Source organism: Loxodonta africana, chromosome 6 (assembly GCF_030014295.1).
Source record: "Loxodonta africana isolate mLoxAfr1 chromosome 6, mLoxAfr1.hap2, whole genome shotgun sequence".
NCBI lineage: Eukaryota > Metazoa > Chordata > Mammalia > Proboscidea > Elephantidae > Loxodonta > Loxodonta africana.
The window spans coordinates 126,652,923-126,669,048 of NC_087347.1; the positions used below are offsets into that span (position 1 = coordinate 126,652,923).

General features: G+C 53.9%; 1 protein-coding gene across 1 annotated transcript in view; it reads left to right on the forward strand.

The window, feature by feature from the left end:
• GLI2 (GLI family zinc finger 2) overlaps nt 1-16,126 on the forward strand; it is a 259,722-nt gene that overhangs the window by 220,820 nt on the left and 22,776 nt on the right. Inside the window, exons 4-5 of the mRNA XM_064287308.1 lie at nt 448-633; nt 14,656-14,857. Of these exons, the coding sequence (XP_064143378.1) occupies nt 448-633; nt 14,656-14,857 (388 nt within the window). The remainder of the gene's footprint in view (nt 1-447; nt 634-14,655; nt 14,858-16,126) is intronic.

Consider the following 16,126-nt stretch of genomic DNA (forward strand, 5'->3'; position numbering starts at 1 on the left):
CTCTTGGCCAGTGTCTCCCCAGGAATGTTCAGGCCGAGCCTAACCTGGAGCCCTAGCCTGGCGGCCATGCACCTCAATGTGCATCTCCTCTCTCCTTTGAAGAAAGACTCTGCTGGGCCTTAGATCTGTCCACCTGGAGTGCTGGGCTTCTGTGGGGCCTGGGGGGCAGAGGTGGGGTTGTTTATGGATTTGAGGAAATGGAGGAGTGCGAGGCCTAGCTCTGGTCTCCCTCATCACCCAGAAACACCCCACCCCCTCCTAGCCCAGTAGGGCCCAGTGCAGTGAGATGCCTGGGCAGAGGGACCCCAGGGGCCCTGGTTGTGGGGAATGGGCAAGAGGGCCTTGGGGAGAGACCTTTGTCCAGGTGTGTGTTGCTCTTCTCTTTGGTGGCCAAAGATGCAACCACTGCCAGATTCTGACCACTTCCTGTCTCCCTCTCGCCCACAGTGGCACACGAGCACCTTAAGGAGAGAGGACTATTTGGCCTGCCCCCTCCAGGCACCAACCCTTCCGACTATTACCACCAGATGGCCCTCATGGCGGGCCACCCCACACCCTACGGGGACCTGCTGATGCAGAGCGGGGGCGCTGCAGGCGCGCCTCATCTTCACGACTACCTCACTCCGGTGGATGGTGAGTGCTGGGCTGGGGATCCCGCTGGGGTGGCGCTTCAGTGGGGAAGGGGGCAGGGAGCAGGACAGAAGACAAGAAGATGGATGGGGGAGGCTGGAGGGTGGGCACTGGGAGTGCTAAGGAGAGGCCTGGCTTGGCCTTGCTGTCTCTCTCTGGCCGCCTCACCTCACATTTACGTGAACTCCTTGAGCGAGGGTCCTGGTTCCCCAGAAAAGAGTTTTGTTGGGGAAGAGGACGCAGTCCTTGTGATGCCAGCCACAGATGGATGTCATTCCTGAGGGGAGGCGACTGCATGACAAAGAGGCATGACCAGAATGTGATCCCTGGGTCTGTCCCACCCTGTGTGGCTCCCCCAGGATGGTTTAGTCCAGGGTTAAGCACACAGCACAGGTATTAAATAGTGTCTTCGTTGATTATAACAGCTCTGTAAGGGCGCATGCATGAGCACATACACACTCGTTCACACACACGCACGTACTCTATCTCTTGTTCTCTCAGCATCTCAACACTGTGTGTACCTGGGCCACGTAGGACACCAGCAGGCAGTGAGGCTTGGGGCTCAGGTGAGGCTGTGTGCTGTACAGATTAGAAACCAAATGGATACAGTGCTTCTTTGGGCAGCACACACAGGCTGCCAAGGGTGTATCCAGACAGCTCATTCAATTGTCCGACTGCTCTGAGCAGGCCCACTGTCTTGGGGCCTGAGGATGGCACCAGGCCAGCTAGGAGGTGGATGAGGCAGAGGAACATGGCCCCCCAAGGGCAGGAGCAGCCCCCTAAACAGGTAGGATTGTCCAGTTATTCACCAAACAAAAGCACCTGCTATGCATGAGTGTGTGTGTGAGTGCATGTGTGCATGCCTGCCTGCATGTGAGAAGCAGAGAGAATGAGAACAGACGTGTCTGCCTCTGTTTGGTGCCTTTATACACATTACCCTTCAGAACTTGCGTTCTGAGGTTGGAATTGTTTTCCGTACTTTAAGATGAGCGAACTGGGATTGCAAACATTAAGTGATTTGGCCCAGGCTGTGCCTTGGGGTTTTCACACCTGGCTGTTTGTTACTGTTATCATCTGCTCTCCCTTGGGCACGCTGCCTCCAGTCCAGGCAGCACAGTACCCTGACAAGCCCCAGGAGCCATGGCCTGAAGGGGATCCTTGGTCCTGTGGCCTCAGGGAGAGGCAGGTGGACCCGAGGAGCGGCAGAGAGACTGTGCCAGGGGAGGAAGTGAAGTGGAGGTGGGGAGGGCCTGGGTCCCACACCTGGCCATGCCGTGACCTGGCTTTGGGAGCCGAGTCCGGGCAGGGGGAGGGGGGCGATACCCAGCCCCTTGCAATATGTAGACTTAGCTTAGTGCCTGCAATACAGTAGGGACCCCCTTCTCTGTCCATCTGTCTTTTTTCTTCTTTCAAATCTGCTTCCTCTTACAAGACTCTCTCCATATTGGCACCACTGTCCACCTCGGTGCTTAACCCCCGTGCCAGCAATTCCCTCCAGACACCTTGTTCTTGACATCTCCCCAATTCACCTGCCCCCAGGCCTGTCACATCTGGCCTGTCAGTGCTCTCAGACCATCCAGCTATCTGCAACATTTGCTTCACTATCGCACAGCTCAGGCCTCCATCAGCTCCCATCCTGCCATCAGCCCTGCGTGGCCCCCATCATCCTCAGGGGGAATCCAGACTCTCATGTGCCTCACACAACCCTGCATGGCTTTGCCTCAGCATTTATTCCAGCCTTGTGTTCCCCACCTGAACACTGCACGTCAGCCACGTTCTGCTTTCCTTCTGCTTCCTGGGCCCACGTCCTCTGCTCTGGGGGCCTTGGCAGGTTCTCGCTGCCTAAAATGCCATTCCCCACAGGCTGGCCAGGCTCATTCCTGTGGTCTGCTAGGACTCATACCAGCCACCACTTCTCCCACGACATCGTCCCAGGTCCAGCCCAGGCTGTCTTAGCACCACTTTTGGGGGCTCTTGCATCTCCGTGACCCACCAGCAGGACCTGAGGCTGATCACACGTCATTATGTATAACCAGATATTGAGCCCCGTGGGGCCTGGAGCATGTCTGGCATGGAGTATGCCCTCTGTGCTAGTGTGATGGGTGGGTGGGTGAGTGAGTGAGTGAGCGGTTATATAGATGGATGAGTGAGTGAGTGAGTGAGTGGGTAAGTGGGTGGGAGAGCAATGGAGTGGACGGGTGAGTGGGTGGGTAGGTGAATGGGTGAGTGAGTGGCAGTTATAGAAGAACCTGGAATAGAGGCAAACTAGGGAGGTAACTGCTGGAGAAGCAGCTGGTGTTTGCAGGGAGCCTGGCAGGGAGGGACTGGGGAGCAGGAACTTTGTTCCTGGCCACCACTCAGCATTTGGGGGTGTCTGGGAGCGAGACTCTCTCAGAGACCTTGGGAGGTGGAGGAGTAAGGAGGGTGAGCTCACCAGTGGGCATGTGCTGCGGCCAGCTCACGTCACTGGCTGCGGAACTCATCATGTCTGCAGGGATCCTGTCCCAGCACCGGCAGCAAGGGAGGAGCCTGCCATTTTTGCTCCCAGTCTTGGGAACTTGCCTGGCTTTAGGACGCAGTGGGAAGCGCCACCAGATTCCGGAGTTGGCCTGAGCCGGGCTGTGAGTTTCTCGGGCTGAGGCCTGGGGACAGGGGTGGATGTTCCGTAACCCTCATGGATTTCAGGAGCAGATTGTTCCATTCCCTTTGTTCTCACTCCGTTCCAATTTAAGGAAGTTGGAGCAGCCAAGCAGCAGCTCCTCTTTGTCACTACTTGACAGTTTTCAAACAAGTTTAGACTAGAACCAGAACCTTCGCCTCAGCTTTTAAAATATTTTAAAATTACATTGGTGAATATAATGTCACTGAGCTGTATACTCACGTGGTACAGTGGAGCTCTGGTGGCACAGTGGTTAAGAGCTTGGCTGCTAACCAAAAGGTCAGCAGTTCAAGTCTATCAGCTGCTCCTTAGAAACCCTATGGGGCAGTTCTACTCTGTCCTATAAGGTTGCCCTGAGTCGGAATTGACTTGAAGGCAACAGGTTTCGTTTTTGTTTTTTATGGTAAGCGGTTACAGTGGCAAAGATATTGTTATATGTATTTCACCACAACACTTTTTTTTTTTTTTAAAGTTTTGGGCATTCCCGCTCAACTCCGATGCCTGTGTGGATGCATCTTTAGGAGACTCTTGACCTGGGGGTTAGTCAGGAAGAGCACGCTGCTAGTGCTCCTGGCCCGGGTCCTCGCTCGGCTGAGCCCAGCCGTGGCTCCCAGTGTCACCCAGGCCAGCTGCACAGGTCTGCGAACAGCCCACACGGGAAAGGATGGAGTGGGCCTTCCCACTGTGTTCCTTTCTTTTTTTTCCATTTTGACCTGATATTTATTGTGCTTTTACAACATGTCATTTTTGGTTTAGAAACCATGATTAGTTTTCCAACATTAACTCAAAAGCATGGAAAATAAAATCCACCTACTTTCTATTAAACACCCAGCAACTATGGCTCCTCGCCCTCCTGCCCAGGCTGGGGAGGCCGGAGGGGAGCAGTTGGCCAGACGCTTTATTGTGGGGCAGCAGTGGTGCCTGCCTGGGTTCGCACCCCACACACGTCCCCTGCACTGCCCCAAAATACAACAGAAATGGTGCAGACCCAAGCCTCCGTTCACAGTGCTCTCACAGAGAGCCTTGTGCAGGCCGTCTCAGGGCCCAGGCCAGCCCAAGGGGCAGGAGACCACCCTGCAGGAGGGTCCTGCCTTTCTCTGAAGACCATGTGTGCTCAGGTCAGGCAGCTGCCTGTTAGTATGACCGTGAACTTGTGAGCTCCATGCAGGTGCAGGGGCATGGGGGCATCTCAAGAGCTTATGGTAGTCAGGGGGACTGCATCTCTCTCTCATTCACACACACACACACAACACACACACACATTCATTTGGTAGATATTTATTGAGCACCTGCTGTGTTCCACCACTACCTCTCTGTCTGTCTGTCAAAACGTGGTGGCCTATGTGTTGCTACAATGCTGAAGTTATGCCACCGGTATTTTGAATACCAGCAGGGTCACCTGTGGTAGACAGGTTTCAGCAGAGCTTCCAGACTAAGACAGACTGGGAAGAAAGGTCTAGGTAATCTACTCCTGAAAAGTAGCTGATGAAGACCCTGTGAATCCCAAGAGAAGATTGCCTGATACAGTGCTAGGTGAGCCCCCTAGGTTGGGAGGCACTCCGAATGCACAGTGGCCGCCACAGCGGACTCCAGCATACCAACAATCATAGGATGGCACAGGGCCAAGCAGCACTGTGTTCTGTTACACGTGGGGTCACCATGAATGAGGCCCAACTTGACAGCAGCTAACAATAACAACACCTCTGTGCTGAGCACGAGGGACACCACAATGTGCAGAATGCCCACGATTTAGGGGGTGCTCTGCACCTCCCCTGCCTGGGGGGAGTATAAGCTCCTTGGACTGCAAGAAGGTCCATCCTGACCTGCACCCCACTACCCGGCCTCCGATCTCAGCACCCTCCTTTCATGTTCTTGTGCACCGGCACAGCCACAAGACAGGAGGTGGAGCAGCGGGGGTGAGAACCTTCCAGAGAGGCTTTGAATGTCAAGCTAAGGAGGGGAGACAGGACCTCCCAGCAGTGAGGCAGCCTGAGCAGAGCAGAGAACCTGGCGAGAAGGTGTTTGTGAAGGCTGCCTGAATCCACATCCCATAGAGCAGCACCTCAGACCCACTCATCTGCAAACCACATCCCAATTTTTACCTTAGCCAGATGCCATCTGCCACAGTTACTGATTTTATATTTCCAGTAGTCTCTTCTTTTAGGGTTCTATAGATTGATATAAGTAGAACTTTACATCTCTTCCTCAACTGGAAAACCTGATAATGTCTGAAGGTGTTGCTGTCCCCATCAAGCCTGAAATAATCTCACTGGGATCATGTGTACGTCTGACATCTAGGAAGACACTACCAAACCAGTGACTATCGAGTTGCTCCTGACTCATGATGACCCCATGTGTTTCAAATCAGAGTAGAACTGGGTTTTCCATGGCTGTGATCTTTTGGAAGTAGATTGCCAGGTCTTCCTTCCAAACCACCAACCTTTTAGTTAGTAGCCAAGTGCTTGACTGCACTACACAAGGATCCCCGGTAGCGCAGCAGTTAAGCACTCTGCTGCTAACCCAAAAGGTTGGCAGTTGAAACCCACCTAGCCACTCCAGAGGAGAAAGACCTGGCGATCTGCTCCAGTAAAGAAAATCCTACGGGGCAGTTCTGCTCTGTCACACGGGGTCACTGTGTGTCGAAAATCAACTCGATGGCCTCCAGCAACAACAGGGACTCCTACAGTTGTGAGTTGTGGGGAAAGGCAGGCAGGCAGAGGGGCTGACAAAACCTACACCAAACTCTTCACTCCTCCCAGGGCCAAAGGCCAGAATGTGGAGGGACACAGGGCGTTTCCCACGGCTCCGAGAAAGCCAGTCTACCTAGGCCAGGAGCACCGTGGGGCTTCTAGCCGCTGGGGGCTTGTTTCCTGGTGTTATTAAAGGAGGCCTGATTTATGGCAGGACATGTAAGGAGCGATGCTGTATCCGAAGTAAATAGATACCCAGGCTGGTGATCCCAGGTTATCAGTCTGCTGAGGGTTCTCTGGAGAGTGGGGGAATCCGCCGTTTGTCACCAGGGCCTAACATGGAATGCCTTTGTATTATTGTCGAATATTGGTGATTTAGCTGCAGAGCGACAGCAGCCACAGCCCCCCACCCACCCCGACTCCCACTGCGTTGAGAAGATTGAAGTGTTTCCGATTGAAGCGTTGTCTGTTTAGCGCCCATATTTCCTCCGAGCTGTATATTTTATTGTCATATTGACACTAATTTGACTCGGGTGTCACCTCAGTTCCGACGCTGTTCTTTATGCAGCCGGCAGTTCCAGGGGATTTTTCAGAAACCAATTACATTGATCACACCACAGAGAGGCGCAGAGGAGCCCGAGAGGGGCTGCCAGCAGGCCCTAGCCTTTGGGCAGGAGGGGAGACTGAGGCAGAGGAGACCAGGTTGCAGGTCCTAGAGGGGCACGGGGACAGGACTACTTATGCAGACACTGGGCTGAGTGGCCTCCTTGGGTCATTTGTGGAAAACTTCATAAACAGTCCTGTGAGACCCGAGTCAGATGAAGGGCCTGAGGCCCAGAGCCCAACGTGTGTCTATGTCACGTAACTGGGACATGGTGCTGGGAGGCCTCAACCCCAAGCCCTTTGGCTTCGAAGCCCAGGCTGTCCCTACTTGGTAAGGAAGGCAGCCTGGTGTTGGGGGTAGGGCTGTGATAGCTAGGCATGGGGAGCAGGTTACGGCCCTCTAGATGGGATTTCCTTAGAGCAGCCTTGGTGAGTCTAGCAAATACCTGGGCAGGGGAGTTGGGCCATGTAGGGAGTGCTCCGTTAACCAGAGCACTCACTGACCAGTGAGGATTCAGGGCACAGGAGCCCGGTCCCAGGGCGTGTGCTGCTGTCCCCCAGGAAGGTGCATCCCAGCCTCAAGCTGAGGACAGCATTTGGCACATGGAAGGCTCCTGGGATAGGACACACCCTCAGCTGCCGGTGCCAGCACCAGGCCCACCCAGGGTCCTTCCCACACCCTTCTGCCCGTCAGCCCAGCTCTGGGTCTACAGTCAGCCCGATGGAGCGGAATGGTATGGCTCTGGAGAATCCACAGCCCCGGTGCCCCAGGAACCCTGTAGGGAGGGAGGGCGGTCCTTCCTCCATGCCTGTCCACCCATGGTGTTCTTATGGTCCTTATGGTTACAAGCCCATGGCCACCTGGAGGTGGCTGCTGTTGACCCATGTTCCAGATGAAGAACTAGCTCAGAGAGGCTCAGCAACTTGCCAAAGTCCTCCAGTTCAGAGGGGGTGACAGGCAGGGTGGGAACCTGGTCAGCCTGGGTCCAGGGCGCACACTGGTGCCTCTGCATCCTGGAGCCTTCCTCCTGGGCCCTCCGAGAACACCGAGCATAACTACTGACAGAGCACCCAGGGCATCATGCCTGCTACTGCCAGGTACCATTTCCATCCCCCCATGGACAATGAGCTTCATGAGGGCAGGGCTGAGTGTCCTCCTGGCTTGTAGTCCCACGATGTCCCCAGTGCTGCACAGGGACTGATGTATGAATGAATGAAACATCAGTGAACAAGACAAAGGACCAGTGGATGGAACAGAAGTCCAGATGCAAGGAGCGACAGGACCTGGCGCACCTAGGGCAAGGGTGGGCGGCGGCAGCTGTGTGCAGGGTGGGCCGCGGCCTTGCAGACCCCAGCAGGTGACGGACATTAGAACAGGCACAACCACAGATGAAAGGACTCGACGGCTGCCAGTTCCGGGTCATAAATCACGGGAGAAGCCATGGGAAATGAGAGCCGGGCTTTTCTTCTATTTAGTAATTTATCAGGGGAAGAGGCACATTAATAAACATATTTCCCTTGAGGTGTGGGAAGAACAGAGCTGAACATCACTGTCGGATTTGGCCTGTTTCCGCTTGTTAGGGGCACACAAGAGGGGAGGAATCCAAATACTAGCAGCAAAATCTTTTTTTTCAATGTGTTACAAAAATGCATGTGAGTTACTTTATATGATATTATATCTTTTCACCTTTCATATTTTCCCATTCGCCACTCGTTTAGTAAGTAAGAGGAGTGTCCTGGAGGATTGGCTTTTGTATCTTATTTGGAATTTTCCTTAAAGTGAGGACCGGCAAGGAGTGAACTCAGTAAACAAGAACTTAGAAGCTGAGAGGAAGCCTGGTGAGCCGGCAGATGAGTGAGCGTTTAGTGGCAGGTGTACTGCAATGTGGCCCAGCCGCCTTTCCCAGACTCAGCGTCCTCCACTGCATTGTGCCTCCCCTTGACTGCCTCCCCTCCAGCCCCACCAGATGCTTCTAGCTCCTAAAGAAGTGGTATTGTTAGCTGCCGTCTAGTTGGCTCTAATTCGTGGCAACCCCATGTACAACAGAACAAAATATCCCAATCCCATGCCATCTTCATGATCGTTGGCATGCTTGAGTCCATCGTTGCAGCCACTGTGTATTTTTTATGCCTTCCAACTGAGGGTGCTCATCTTCCAGCACTATATCGGACAATGTTCTGTAAGGTTTTCCTTGGCTGATTTTCCGGAGGAGATTGCCAGACCTTTCTTCCTAGTCTGTCTTAGTCTAGAGGCTCTGCTGAGCCTGTCCACCATGGGTGACCCTGCTGGTACTTGAAATACCAAAGGCAGAGCTTTAGCATCACATCAACACGTAAGCCAGCACAGTCCGACCAGCTGACAGCCGGGTGGTGGCTATTTTCATCAGCAGTCACTGTGAGTGTCTGCGCTCTCCTCCCCCCTCTGCATGTTCTCGGTTCTCCCAACAAGCCTGCAAGACAAGCTGGGCTGTCTCCATTGTATACACCAGGAAAGGGAGGCTGAGAAGTTACAGAATGTGCTCCAAAGCAAGTTGGCAGGTCTGGTGTGGCCAGCCAACGCAGGTCTTCACCTGAGTTTCCTATCACGTGTGTCTACCCATCACAGCCTCTGGGCCCCCAGGGGAGCCTTCCTCGACCCTCTCCCTGCAGCTGTGCCTCCCCCAAGACCCCTTTCCTCCCTACCCCAGCAGAGGCAGTGTGGACGGGTGGTTTATTTGCCTGGCTTCCAATCCCAGTTTCACCACTTCTTCTGGCTCTGTGGCCTTAGGCCAGCTACTTAACCTCTCTGTGCCTTTGTTTTCATTTTCTCATGGGTAGAATGAGGATAATAATAAACAACAAGAACAAAACAGTTGATGTCGAGTCAGTTCTGACTCATGGCCACCCCCAGTGTTGCAATGCAGAACTATGCTCCATGGGGTTTTCTTGGCTGTGACCTTCCAGACGTAGGTCTCCCGGCCTTTCTTCTGCAGCACCACTGAATGGGTTCAAACCGCCAACTTTTTGGTTAGTAATCAAGCACTTAACCATCTGCTCCACCAGGGATTCTTGAGGAGAGCAGTAATCCCTTCTCTATAGGGTACTTGTGAAGATTAAATTAGCTAATAAAGTGCTTAGAATAGTGCATAGCACATGCTAGGCACTCAGTGAATACTAGCTTCAGTGACCACTGTTCTGCTGTCCCCCAACATGTCATGCTCATGCCATTTAGTGGATACCTGGCACATCCCACTTGGAGGTCATCACTGAGCCAGCTGTTGGAGCATTGGGGATATACTGGCGGGGCTGTGGAGAACTCGAGCCTTTATGCGTGAAGACAGGAGAGATAGAAGCAACCAGGTAACCACACAAGTTGAGCTCACCATGGTGACTTTTGTTTGCAGAGAGGTCTGCAGCTGTGTGAGCAAATGAGGGAGGAGCTGACCAACTCGGGGAGGTCAGGGAAGCTTCCTGGAGAAAGGAGTGACTCAGCTGAGGTCAGAGTGCAGTGAGGAGGGAATGGCATGTCAGGAGGAGAAGGCACACAAGCAAAGGCACTGTGCAGGGCAGGCAGCCTAGAGGAGAGCCAGTGTGGCTGGAGCAGAGCGGGGGAAACGGGGCAAGATGAGGCTGGAGTGGCAGGTTGCATCGGCTGTGCTAAGGACTCTGGCCTTTTTTCCTAAAAGCAACGGGAAGCTTTGGAAAGTCTTAAGGGGGACAGTGACATGAACCAATTTGCAATTTAAAAAGTTTTCTGCACCCAGTGTAGACAGTGGATTGGACAGCAGTTAGTGAAGGGGTCTCTGGAATGTTCCAGCTAGGCTGGGCTGGTAAGTTGAGAGAAAGGGGACATGGTGAGGTGTTCAGGAACAAACATCTGCAGGCCTGGGTGAGGTGAGGGGAAGGGTCAGCCTTCTGTCACAGGTTGGGGGCCCTTGCCGAGCTGGGGAGCTGCTGGAGGGGCCAGGCAGGTTCAGATCAGCAGTGGTGCCCTGCGTGTTGAATTAGGTTTGCCTTTGACCTGCAAGAGGAGGTACCACATAGCCTGATAGCTTTATTAAGTTTGTATGGCAGTCTCCATAAAGTTCATTATTTGCAGTCACTTTTGTTGGGGGGAGGGGTTGCAGAGGCTGTTTTTTGGTGAGAGGGCATCTTCCTGGCCCCCACCCTGGGCCCACCACTCTTAAGATACCATATAGACAATGAGGACATGGAGTCCCCAGAAAATCCACATGTCAGGGCTCCGCTGGACCCAAGTTCAAATCCTGCCTCTGTGGTTCCAAGACCTTAGCGCCCCACTAAACTCCTCGAAAGCCTCATTTCCTTATTTGCAAAGCTGGGTTTGATTGGGGGATAATGGTAGCTGTTAAATAAGACCAAATCAAACCCATTGCCATCAAGTCAATTTCAACTCATAGTGAGCCTACAGAACAGAGTAGAACTGGAGCGGCTGATGGATTCGAACTGCCGACTTTTTGGTCAGCAGCCGTAGCTCTTAAGCACCAGGCCACCAGGACTCCATTAAATGAGACAGTGAGTCCAAATGTCACTAAATGGTTACTAAATCTCTCAAGAATTCAGAAGGACACCCTTCTGCAAATACTGAACCAAGGCACATGCTGCCTCCTGTTGCTGACCACGGAGGACGTGTCCGTGCCGCATGGGGTCCTCGTTCAGTGTTCAGTTACACCTGCAGCGCAGCATGGCTCCGGTGCTGGCGGGGCGTGGGTTTGCGCCCTCAGGCGCTGAGGGCCCGCCCCCTCGGGCGCTGAGGGCAGGGCACAGGGTAGGCCACCATGTGTTCTTGGGTCTGGGGCTGGCAACAGAAGGCAGCCTTGTCCGAGTAAGTGAGCTGCTGGCCTGGACACCCCTCTGTGGGCAGAGCGAGCCAGAGTCACAGAAAGCATTTATGTGGAGGAATCCTGAAACGGATAGAGGTGATGGTTGTGCAGCATGATGAAGGTAATTAATGTCACTGGATGGTACCTGTAAAAATGTTGTCATGGCAAATGTTTGTTAGATACATCTTTAAAAACCCACTGCCATCGAGTCGATCCCAACTCATAATGACCCTATAGGACAGAGTAGAACTGCCCCATAGAGTTTCCAAGGAGCGCCTTGCGGATTCAAACTGCTGACCTCTTGGTTAGCAGCCACAGCACTTAACCACTCCGCCACCAGGGTTTCCAAGATATATCTTTACCACAATTTAAAAAAAAAATAATTAATTTTGAGGAATTCTTTCCCCCCCAAAAAGCATCTGGGAGCAGCGTCTGCGTACCCACTGTAGCTCTGCTTACTAAAGGAGTGTAAGCCCCAGTCCTCAGCCCTCAGTGCTCAGCAAAGTAACAGACCACCAAAAATGAAAATGTAGCTGGCAGGGGTGCTCAGAAAGAAAGCGTTCTGGTTAACTCAACTTTTTCTTCCAACTGGGGGCTTTTCTAAAAGCTCTTCACCCCTTTTGTTGAACATCTTTTCCAAAGCCTGTTGGACCCATGCACGTTACAACTCTAGGCCGTTCAGAACGTAAAAGCTACCTTCACTGCCATCATCCATCTGGTCGTAACCCCCCAAAATTGGTGGAGAACTGTTTCTGAGTTCAAGTCACTGAAGTTCTGAGTCTCAGAGAGGTTAAGTAATTTATGCTGATCTGGGGCTTGGGCCAGCCTCAGAGCCCGCACCGGCCCCTGCACCCAGGCTGCCCGTCTACTTGCTGTGGGACTTGGACAAGCCCCTCCCCTCTGGCCTCAGATCCCCCCACCCCCACCCCTTGCCCACAACAGACGCAGTTAAGAAAGAAAACACCAGAAGCCCCGTTGGGCTGAGGATTCTGGGACCCCCTCTCTCAGCAGCCCAGAGAGGTGTTTCTACCTGTGGCCCAGCAGTCAAGGGGTTCCCCAGGGTCCCCAGGACTTTCTGGGTGTGCTACAGGCACTCAGGCTTTTCCTTTTTCTGATAAAGCTGACCTTCGGGGGCCGGCCAAGGCTGGGAGAGACAGAGCTGGGTCTCCCACAGGCTCTGGCATAGCCCCTGCTGGCTGTGGGAGACCCTGCTGTGATGCAGCTATGTGGGCACAGTGATGTGCAGTTTTCCTCAGCTATCCTGTGGCTCCGTGTGCCACACCTGCCCAAATGTGCCCTGGACCTTCCAGGGGCAGCGGCACCGTGGGAGGCTCCGAGACTCACCTCATCACCCCTGCCCGCTGCCCCCTGCTCCGGAGGCCCCAACACAGACATAATTAGGAGTCGCCCTGCTGTGAGCACTCAGTGTGGCATTGACAGAGTAGTTTGAACCCTGAAGGAGCCATGTGGACAGCACGGGGTGGCCAGGGCCAGGCATACCAGTGGTCACGCTGCCTGTCATCACCCTAGAGAAGGGGGAGAGACCTGAGCAGGGTCTGAGCAGGTCGAGCAGGCAGAGGGTGAAAATCGGGCACTGCGAGTCTGGGAACACTGGAGTGGGGCTGGGCCAGGTGCTTCAGCAGCCAGGGAGTCTGAGTAGCTGTGAGAGTCGTCTAGGGCCAGCCCCTCAACTCCTGTAAGAAAAGATTTCCCACACTACCTCTGGAAGCTGGAGGCCAGGATGGCGGAGAAGGTGGGCGAGGTGGGGGACAGAGGAAGAGGCTAAGACCTCCCATGCAGGTACCCTGAGCAGTTCTGGTGGCCACACTCGTGCAGGCTTCTTCACACTTCGCCTTATTCATGTGTCACGGCAGCCCCAGGAGGGCGGCACTATCGTTAGATGATCTCAGGGAGGTAAAGTAACCGTTCCACAGTGGACCTGGGCAGGGCAGACACCTTGTGTGTGGAGAGTCGTCCAGCCGTGCTGCCAGGCCATTTCTAGGCCACGTGGTTGTCCAGAGGAGAGACCCTGGTTGGGGCAGAGGATGGAGGTGTAGGGTGGAGCAACCTGGAGCCACCATGGGAGACCCCATGGCTCTGGGGCACAGGCAACCCTGGTCTGGGGCAGTGCCTCTTCCTTATGTATGTGTGGGGTGGGACGAGGTGGGCTAGGGGTGAGAGCAGATAGGGCAGGGTAGGGTGTGTGTGTGTGTGTGTGTGTGTGTGGCAACTGGTCCCCAGGGCCTTGGGCCACCTCAGAACTGCAGGTCCTCAAAGTGGCAGAGCTTTGTGCTACATACTCGGGCTGCTTCTTGCTGCCGCTCCTTGAGTCCGACCCATCTCATCACAGTAGGTTCTGGAGGGCGGCCACCCAGGCCCCTGCTTGGCGAATACCCTGTCAGAGGGTGTTCAAATGGTTATCCTCATTACAACACAATTGCACTCCATGACCTGAAACACTGTGCTGCATGTCTGTCCTCCCCGTGGCTTAGCCACAAGATTGAACCCTACAACAGTGAGAGCAAGTGAATTATACCCCACACACCAGCATGGACAAGCCCCACCAACTACAGTGCTGGACGCAAGGAGCCGGATATGGAAGGGCATTGGTAATCCCCTTTATGTAAAGCTCAACAACCAGCCACACTAAGCGGCGGTGCTAGCAGTCAGGACAGAGGCTGCCTTGGGTGGGACTGGCAGGGACAGAGGGCCTCGTGGGCACTAGCCACTCTCTGCCTCCTGACCTGGAGCTGTTTTCATGGGTGGATTCACTTTGTGAAAGGCACCAAGCCGTTTACTCATGAGGTGTGCACTTTTCTGTCACACCTTAGCGCTGCTGGGTTCTAGCCCAGGTCTCTACCTACCTGATGGTAAAGACCAAGGTGTATGCCCAATGCTGTACTCACTCACCACGCGTCTTACATGCACTTCTCAAGTCATCGCCACACCTGCCTGGATCAACCTCATTTTACAGATGAGTGAACTGAGGCTGAGAGAGGCTCCATATGTTACCCCAGAGCCCACAGCTGGAGCATGGCAGCACTGTGACTCTGTTAGACCGCATCTCAGGTTCCTCCTGTCGCCCATCCACCAATTCTCCTTCTCCTGCCTCCCCCTCCTCCACCCACACGTGCGTACACACATACACACACTCACACGTCCGCACACATGTACCTGCACCCACACGTGCACACACATACACTTGTGCACATCAGGTGATGCTAACATGCTTTGTGCTTGCTGCTCCCTCCAGTGTCTCGCTTCTCCAGCCCACGGGTGACCCCCCGACTGAGCCGCAAGCGGGCGCTGTCCATCTCGCCGCTCTCAGACGCCAGCCTGGACCTGCAGCGGATGATCCGGACCTCCCCCAACTCACTGGTGGCCTACATCAACAACTCCCGCAGCAGCTCGGCGGCCAGCGGCTCCTACGGGCACCTGTCGGCAGGTGCTCTCAGGTAAGCCTGGCCTCCGGAGAGGGCTGAGTTGGGAGCAGGGCTTCCAACCTGTTTGTGGTTCGAACCCCTGCTGAGAATTTGCGTTTCTAATGAGTTCCCTGTTGAGAATTTGCATTTCTACCCCAGGTATACTGAATCAGAATCTACATTTTAACAAGCTCCCCCTGGTGATTCTTAGGTATAACCTCATGGGAACTCGTTAGACATGCGAATTCTCAGCAGGGGTTTGAAGCCCTGGTTGGGAGCTGAGTGGGGCTGAGCGGGCGGGTCTGTCTTGGTGGGTGCTTTCACCCTGAGGAGGAAGATAGGACTTGTTGCATTTGCGAATTGACATACTTGCTTTTCTTTTCCATAAATTCAAAACCAGTGATAATGAAATTCAAATAGTTCACTTATGCCTACCTTTGGGTACATTTTCACATGCTCAATACTCATCCCCCAAACACAATTTCCGATGTGAAAATGGCATTTCCTGCCCTGTCATGTCGATCCAGTCGTGAAATCAAAGGGGAATCTGACTTGAAGAGTGGCTTTTCTGGTGTTTTGGTGGGGCTCGTGAGTGGCCAGGCTGTGACCAGCATCAGATGCACACAGGTGTGAAGGGGCTTGGCCAGGTTCTCTCAGCCAGTCTCTAAACTGGTGGTGGCCTGCATTGTGGTCACAGCATGGCCCACCTGGACTTATCAACACTGTTCACCCTTCACCTGTCTCAGCACCTCAGACACCAGCCAGCTGGCCTGAAATTCTTGTCCTTCTGCTGACCCATCTTAGGGAAGCGAGGAGCTCGGGAGAATTTGGCCTAAGGACCCAGAAGTAGAAGTAATCACAAAGACATAAGTTATCCTTTGTTGTATAACGAGTTACTCTAAAACTTAGCAGCTTCATACAACAATAAGCGGGCACCTCACATAGCTCCTGAAGGCTAGGAACCTGGGAGTGGCATAGCTGGGTGGTTTTGGCTCAGGGTCTCTCATGAGGCTGCAGTCAAGATGTCAGCAGGGGCTGTGGTTAGGTCTGGAGGGTTGGTTTCCAAGAAGGCTTCATCAGGTGGCTGTTGGCCGGCTCCTCCCTGTAGGCTCTCCACAGGGCTGCTTGAGTGTCCTCACAGTGAGGAGGCCACTTCCCTAGCGCAGGAGCTCCAACAGACAGCAAGGAGGACGCTTCAGTGTCTTTAATGACTTAGCCTTGGAGGTCACCATTATTTTCTCGAATGGTCAGGGAGAAGGCATCTCAGACCCAAGGACCCAGAGAAGGAATCAGTGAAAAATA